The sequence below is a fragment of the Phallusia mammillata genome, chromosome 2 (assembly GCF_965637545.1).
Source record: "Phallusia mammillata chromosome 2, kaPhaMamm4.hap1.1, whole genome shotgun sequence".
NCBI lineage: Eukaryota > Metazoa > Chordata > Ascidiacea > Phlebobranchia > Ascidiidae > Phallusia > Phallusia mammillata.
Genome location: NC_137253.1, coordinates 24621461 through 24629282, shown reverse-complemented (window position 1 = coordinate 24629282; position 7822 = coordinate 24621461). Strand labels below are relative to the sequence as shown.

Below are 7822 nucleotides of genomic sequence, written 5' to 3'. Positions count from 1 at the left end.
GAAACAAACCAAATCAATGAAACATTTTTTTACAACGCAAAAACATGTGAATTTAAAAAGGCATACTGTGTTTTTGATGCTTGATTAGAAAAAAACAAATCATCATGAAGGCAGCAACAGTGTATATTTTGCTACAAACAACTGCATCGAATACAATCATATGAAGTATTGCACAATGATAATAGAAGAATAACAAATTTAAAACATTTGAAAACATGTAACCCGGACATGATATGATGTGTTCATAAGAGTGAAAATATAATATTGTAAAAAAGCAATACCTGCTGACTGATCAAGGTCAATTTTCAAATCATGTATTACACGGAAAAGTTTAAATATAAATTATTGAAGGTATGTATGTTTATACATTTTGTTCACTTTTTTCATTCCTGTCAATGAAGCCAAACACATTTTTGCTTGTTGGATTTTGGAATAGGAAGGCATTTCTGCAATTCTTGACATCCATTGGGTGCCCAATTCTGTACACAAAAATATTTCCCTAGTACATAGAACAGGAATATCACACAACAGGTCAAATACTAACCATTACTGCATCATCACACCAGTCAAACTGTGGCAATCCTGGTTTCAAGTTGGATTCATGTTCCTCGATTAGCTTGTTAATTTGATGAACTGCTTCATCATATTCATGGCCTGATCTGTGAGACATTGTTTCTTAGTTCCAATTGATAATCTAAATATTTTGGTCATAAAACAATAGCTTACTTCATTGGATAATGTTCACGAGTGTCTCTACCTAGATGAAATACCACAGGATTAGCTGTGTAATTCATCTGATCATGTGTTGTAATGTTTTCGAGATACTGTCCTCGACAAAACGTCAGGCCCTAAAAAGTAAATCACAATTGTGAAACTTGTATCCTAACTTTGTTTGAAAAAACATGCAAATTTTCATTGTCAAATTAACACTGATGATATTTTCTGAAGGACTTAAAGTGCCTTGTTTAATTGCATGCTAGGGCTTCTGTTAGTTAGGTTTGCATACCAAATTGCCTTTTTCATTATACCTTGTTGTACTCAACCCAGGGGTTTGTCCATGTCCACAAATGTGCTTTGTGAAATCCATACCGTACAGCAAATAGAGTGTTTCCACGATAGTGGTAAATAGGCCTGAAAAATATTGCAAAGTTCACCTAATTTCTAAAACACCAACGCATTATCTTAAATGAGGACAAGCAACCAACCTATCAAATTCAGTTCCACCCAAAAGTACATTCTTTAAACTGAGGCCATCAATAGTAACATTTTGTGGTTGTGCAATTCCAGCTAAGTCTAATGCAGTTGTAAACCAATCCATCAGGCTTCCAACTTGATGACTAATCTGTCAAAACAACATAATTGTTCACCCTTTGTATTCTTGTGACCAAATAAAACAAGTATGGTTTAAGTCCATCCAAATAATCAAAATTGTGTAATTTAATTAAATGACACAACAAAATTATTATCAGGTACAATATATCTCTCATTTTGCACCTGTCCTGGCTTGACAAATGTAGGTCCCCATGCAATAGTGGGTTCCCTAATACCTCCTTCAAATGTTGTTTCTTTTCCACATAACAAAGGTCCATTGCTACCATCAGCTTTAAAAAACAAGAACATTTAAAAAAACAAATACATATGCTCTTGCAAATGCTTGAATAATCTTTAACAATTCATAGCAAAAGTGGAATTGATTTTGTTGTTTTAATTATATTTTTCCTCCACAAAAAACTTTAGACAAACTTTGTGCATCATTGATCATAGCTGCTCCATTGTCAGAAGAGAAGAACACGAAAGTGTTTTTATCCAATCCCAAATTTTTCAGCAGTTTTACAATTTCTCCAACTCCATAGTCCAACTCTTTTACTGCATCACCGTATCTGCAATATACTATACTTCAGTGGTCAGGCAAAGTATAAATAATTATATACATATCTCATGAGAAAACCATAACCACATTGAATGCAATAAAAAGTAAACATTGAACTTACGCCCCTCTACGGCTTGTTCCCTTAAACATTTGTGATGCATAGACTGGGCCATGTGTTGAATCAGGTGCCCAGTAAAGAAAGAATGGTTTTCCTGATGTTGACTGTTCTTTAATATATTTTAGAGCTTCCTTGGATGAAAAAAGATCACAGTCATTTTAAAATCCTGAAAGTTCAGAATTAAGAAATAAAACAAACCTCAATATACAGTTGGGTCAGATTAGAAAGGTGTGTTGTATGGTTGATAGGGAATTCTTCATAATACCTGTCAATGACATTAAATATACCAGTTAAATAGGCTGATAACATGCCATAAAAAGTGGCAAACCTTCCAATCATTTTACTTCCATTATACACAGGAATGTTTGGAGTTGTTTTGTCGTCATAGGGGCCAAAATGACAGTTTGGGGCACCAACCCATTCATCGAAGCCATGTTTCAGAGGCAAATATTGTTCTCTGTGGCCAAGATGCCTGTATGATAAACAACCCTGTATAGCTTTTTTGCAGATTAATAAACAGCAAACGTTCCAAAAGAACTGCAACCCACCACTTTCCAACAAGTTTAGTTGAATAACCAGCTTCTTTTAACAATTCTGGCAAAAGTACTTCTGAATCTGCTATGCCTCCAACAATATCTTGGGGTGTATAGCCTACAATAAAAGTACCCTTTAATTATAGCTATATCTTTAATTCAAAACCTTTTTTACCATTGTGCCCATGATAAGTGCTTGTGTAAAATCCATTGCGAATGGGAAGCCTTCCAGTAAGCAATGCTGCCCTTGCTGCAAAATAAAATGCTTCATAGTGTTAAACAAACTCACTAGTATTACTTTTAACAAATGTCTTACATGGAGAACATAATGGATTTGCACTGTAGAAGTCAGTAAATAACATGCCCTCTCTTGACATTTGATCTATGTTCGGTGTTTCCATTGAAGGCTCTCCAAACACTCCAAGATCACCCCAACCCATCTGAAATGACAATATGTCGGGTGCAGTCAAAACAATTTACAAATATAAAGCTAATCCAGTAAGACAAGTAAAACTTATTTTTATTAAACAAATCATGATAAAAAGTTTGTTAAAGCAAGGCAGTTAACATTTCTTTATTCCTACATTCCATGTTTTGCACCAATGAACAACATATAATTGTTCTTCTAAATTTTGTTGTGTTAAAATTTTGTATCTGTTGGTGTCTTTTCATCCACAAAAAAGAATAGCTAGTGTGTGTTGTAAATATATTTATAGTAGTTCAAAAATAGGTCACTTACATCATCCATCAACATGTAGATAAGGTTTGGTTTCGTACTTTCCTTCGACATTTGCAACGAATGCACCAATTGCATCCAATACAAAATACACAAACAAATTAAAATTGTAGACCTCATCTTTTTCGTTGCATGCGACTTAAAAACAATCATTTAAACTCCCGGCCCAGAACAATTTTTTTAACTTGTTCCTAACGTCACCGTTTCTGTTGTTGCCAAAATTGAAATTGTAAACAAAATATCACGTGCAAAATACAAACACCAGCTGCTTGATTGCGTCTGCATTCAACCGTATCTAATAAAAAATCTGGTTGCGGTAATTTATTTTTTAACCACAAGGGTTTCGGACCATTTTTAAACTGTGACTTTTTGACTTTTGTGCAGAAAAAGTTTTAAAGCCACAAACGTAAAAATAAAAATAGTTGATAAGCTAGTAACGTGTGCTTGTTTAGTGAGTTTGTTTTTCGTCCTGCTCCCTTGATGTTTTCGGACCAAAAGCACTGAGCAGAAAGTATTTCTATAAACCTTATGTTTTCACAAACTTAGCTAAAGTATTCAACCTGCTTTTTACAAAGGAAAATATGTCAACATTTAAAGTAAAAAGGCATGGACACTAAAAAGCATATAGATTTTTATTTTCCAAAAATAAAATATGTGCACATAAAATCAATCAACATCTATTGCACTACTTGTTTGTCAACAACTCCGGGATAAAAATAAAGCTTTTTGCAGAGTGTACTAACAAATTCCGGCATTCCACGAGCACTGCTGTATTTTGCTTTTGAAGATGGAATTTTGTTACGAACAAAATTGTTCACCAATGTAAGTATTTCTGTTATCTCCTTGTCTTTAGCGTGGTTTGCCATCAGTTTTACAAAAGCTTGAATGTACCAACTTCCATGACGCGTGTTACGTAAGGCTGAACAACCTACACAAAACGCAGTTCCAATAAAATTCGGTAAATGAAGTTCGTAAATAGAGTAACATCTAGCATAGCGAATATTTGCATAACATTTCCGAGATTTTGTTATAGGTTATGATGTCGCTAATGTTGCTGGGTTGGTGTAAAATGCAACATTACTTTTCGGTGAAAAAATTTGTGACAGAGAAGGAGTTTAACAACAAAATTACAAAACTGTAGTTCGTGCAATAGCCAGGCATTTTGATTAAGCTAGCCTATAGGCTACATTAAGGTAGGCTAGCCTAGGGCACTGAACCAACCTGGTAATGACGCATGGCCAATTATCATGTCTGAAAGGGTTGGAAGGCGTTTTCCCCCGATATCATCCAAGCTTTGTCCCAAGTCTTGATAACGCTCAGTGCTGCCGTTGTCGGCAGATATAGGCGGTCCATCTGACACGTCTTCTTCAATGTCCCTGCAAGCTTGTACGATAAAAATCTTTGGCTTATTTTGTAAAAGGGGACAAGAGTCGTTGTCAAACATTTGAAAAATAAGATTCAAATCCACTTTTCCACCGTCACTTCCATACACCGAGTTTTGAGTACCATGGCTGAGAATAGCAACGAAGCAGCAATCTAATTGCGAATGCTTTAAGTTTCTTGCGAAGCACTGTAGCTGATCAATCATCTCAACAGCTGAACAGTTTTCCAACACCGTTATGTCAAAGTGCAACTGGTGCAACAACTTGCTAAGGTTATTTTGGTCTATTTCACTTCCTTCGCGCTTTTCCAAGTTTGCCCTTGCATCAAATACAGAAATGTTGATGAGCAAAGCCAGGCCTCGCGGTTTGGAGGTCATCTTGTAAGCACACTGACGTGTAGTTTTGAAAAAATCAACGGTAGTACTTTGTACGTATAAACTCGAATTGCCATCTTCCAAGTCCAATCCGTGAGTGTCAGTACTTGTGATGTCAATCGCACTTTTCAAAGAAACATGTTTCCCAACTGTCCTTGCTCTGTGTATTTGTACCTCAGCTTCACACAGCATATCTGCTAGATGGGACTGTAACGTTTCTCGCAAGGCCTTTTTAAATGCATCGTACGCATTCGGTCCCCGTTTTGGCAAAATGCTTAAAAACGCCACGTTTCGAGAGAAAGCTGTTGGCTGATACAACACCTTTTCAACCATTCTGTCTGTAACAATGTTTTCTTGGACTAAATATTGCAACAATTCTTCAAGACAAAGATTCCTGGCCAGCTCCAAGCGTTTTCGTATCAAAACCTTTTGGTGAACGTCATTCATAGACCAATGCACGTTCGAAGCCATCTTGCAAACATAAATTTTGTCCCTGAAAGATAGATCAGCACACGAACAGGCAACAAACGTGCCGTGCGACCTCCAGGATTTCAGGTTGTGACATGTCCGATTACGTTGAAACCCAACGGCCGACGAAAAAACAAACAAAATCATCGGGCGAATCAAAAATTTACTGGGTGTTTCAAATTTTTATTGGCAACATGAATACTATTTATCACTACCAAACACAAACTAGCATTTTTGTACTTTATAAAAGCGTGCATATTATATTTTGTAAATTAAATTTTTGAGTAATCATATTATTCTCTGGTGTAATCACAGCTGGAACATTCACTGTGACGTCATAATAAAACACACGTGCGTAAATCGCTAGTGCGTGAAATGTAAACTGCAAAGAAGAAACAATATGTTTTTTTTGTTTTTGCGCCGATTGCAGGTGTCTATAACTGTTGTATATTTTTGCGTTCAGTCATAAATGATAATGTTATGTACAATTTGTGCGGTGTTTTGACGGAAACCAGGTTTAAATTTAACTGAAAAGCATTTATTCCCCTGGCCTAAAAGCTCGACATCAAACGGCAAACGCATTGATTTGCATTTTGCAAATTGCAATGGGTTGTTGTCATAACAACGCATACCGCTGCTGATATTTTTGACGAAGCACATAGTCTACAATTTATTGCCTACTTGGAAAATCATGAATGGACACATACTGCCCGGCGTACCAATTGCTGTTGACTGTTTTCAACAGAAAACAATCGGCAGAGTCAAGTTTTACTTCCTTTCACACATGCATGCTGATCACACAGTGGGTCTTACATCAAAGTGGAACCAACCAATCTATTGTTCTCAAATAACTGGCAGACTGCTGCAACACAAATATAACATTTCAGCGCACCTAATTGAAGTACTTGAACCCAGTCAACCACATTTACTTTCACACAAAGACCGGAAACTTACAGTTCACATGCTTGATGCAAATCATTGTCCAGGATCATGTATGTTCTTTTTTGAAACAGAAAATAGCAAAATTCTGTACACAGGGGACTTTAGATTTGATAAAGGCATTCCAACAGAGTTTAAAAATATATACAATCGACTGAAACCAATTGACTTATTATATTTAGACAACACATACTGTGAACCTACTTGTGTGTTTCCAAATCGCGATGAAGCTGTAAAAATGATAACTGATATCTGTGAACAACATCCAGAACATAGAGTATATGTGGGGACATCATGGGTTGGACACGAAGATCTACTGGAGAAACTTTCTGCAAATTTGAAGGAATATGTTTTTGTGGATTCAGATTTTTTTAGTAGATTACAGTTGCTTGAAGTGGTGGATGTTTTTAAAACTGGAAGCTCAAGTCGCCTAAATGCTGTTCCCAACAGTAAACTAACATGTAGCTCAATTGCGGAATGGAATAAAGAAATGCCCACTATTGGTATCAAACCAACAGCCATGTTCGGCGGTCAATGCACAACAGGTAGCAAATCAGCTGGAATGTTACACTGTGTTCCCTACAGCAACCATTGCAATTTTCTTGAATTGACGGAGTTTGTCAAATTAGTTGCTCCAAAACACATCAAGCCAATTGTGCCTGGTCGAAAATATAAATCAGGAATGGAGAGCATGTTTAGGGCTGATATGCGACAGTTGGATAATTATCTGTGTATCACAGAGGAAAATACTGATTTTCAAACAAAATCTGATAATTTAAAATCTGGAATGAATAAAAAAGAAAACTTGCAGCAAGTACAATACAAAAAGCATCAAGGCAAAGTAAAGCGTAAGGTCATCAAACACAAATCCAAGCCATACTCTCGTGGAGTGAACTTTTTCAATGAACATGACAAAAACACAAAAGCACGAAAATGTGCAAAAGAAAGCCTGCAAATCGAAATCGAAAGTGAAATTGTCAGAAACTGTCATGAATTATTTCAAGATTTTTTTACCAAGGGAAATCGATGAAGTCCTGCCTCCAAAATCCATTTTATACTATTATATTATTGATATATTTTGGAAACATTATTTATTATGGGTCCCCTTCCCTGAAGGGGACACATATTGTTTTTGTCCGTAATTTTTTTTTCTTTTTTCTTTTTTTCTTTTTTTCCGTCTAACGCGGTTTTGTTCCCACGTTTTGGTCAAGAAAGAATGGTTCAAACTTTTTCAAATTTACACACATTACAGATGTTGGTCTAGAGATGGTCCATGTGAATTTTGACCCCGTTTGATCCCTCCGTTCACCCACAGCCCCCCAAAACGTGAAATTTTTTGTGCGGATTTGTTCCCACGTTTTGGTCAAGAAAGAATAGTTCAAACTTTTTCAAATTTACACAC

At 36.1% G+C, this 7822-nt stretch overlaps 3 protein-coding genes across 3 annotated transcripts; 1 reads left to right on the top strand and 2 right to left on the bottom strand.

The window, feature by feature from the left end:
* Positions 1 to 105: 105 nt before the first annotated feature.
* On the bottom strand, positions 106 to 3528 carry LOC145212320 (N-acetylgalactosamine-6-sulfatase-like). Its single transcript, XM_080080409.1, has 14 exons — positions 3261 to 3528; positions 2838 to 2961; positions 2697 to 2771; positions 2537 to 2639; positions 2317 to 2460; positions 2187 to 2253; positions 1992 to 2119; positions 1744 to 1880; positions 1495 to 1601; positions 1206 to 1342; positions 1029 to 1131; positions 727 to 848; positions 545 to 659; positions 106 to 479 (listed from the first exon to the last, which is right to left on the bottom strand). The coding sequence occupies exons 1-14, from the start codon at positions 3408 to 3410 to the stop codon at positions 393 to 395; spliced, it is 1599 nt and encodes a 532-aa protein (XP_079936535.1). The 5' UTR covers positions 3411 to 3528; the 3' UTR covers positions 106 to 392.
* A 343-nt stretch (positions 3529 to 3871) lies between these two features.
* On the bottom strand, positions 3872 to 5738 carry LOC145212426 (caspase-2-like). The gene is made up of 2 exons (XM_080080536.1): positions 4479 to 5738; positions 3872 to 4185 (listed from the first exon to the last, which is right to left on the bottom strand). Exons 1-2 carry the CDS (start codon positions 5626 to 5628, stop codon positions 3935 to 3937), a joined length of 1401 nt encoding a protein of 466 aa, XP_079936662.1. The 5' UTR covers positions 5629 to 5738; the 3' UTR covers positions 3872 to 3934.
* Positions 5739 to 6172: 434 nt separating this feature from the next.
* LOC145212427 (5' exonuclease Apollo-like) lies at positions 6173 to 7494 on the top strand. The gene has a single exon (XM_080080537.1). The coding sequence runs from the start codon at positions 6173 to 6175 to the stop codon at positions 7448 to 7450; it is 1278 nt and encodes a 425-aa protein (XP_079936663.1). The 3' UTR covers positions 7451 to 7494.
* Positions 7495 to 7822: the final 328 nt, after the last annotated feature.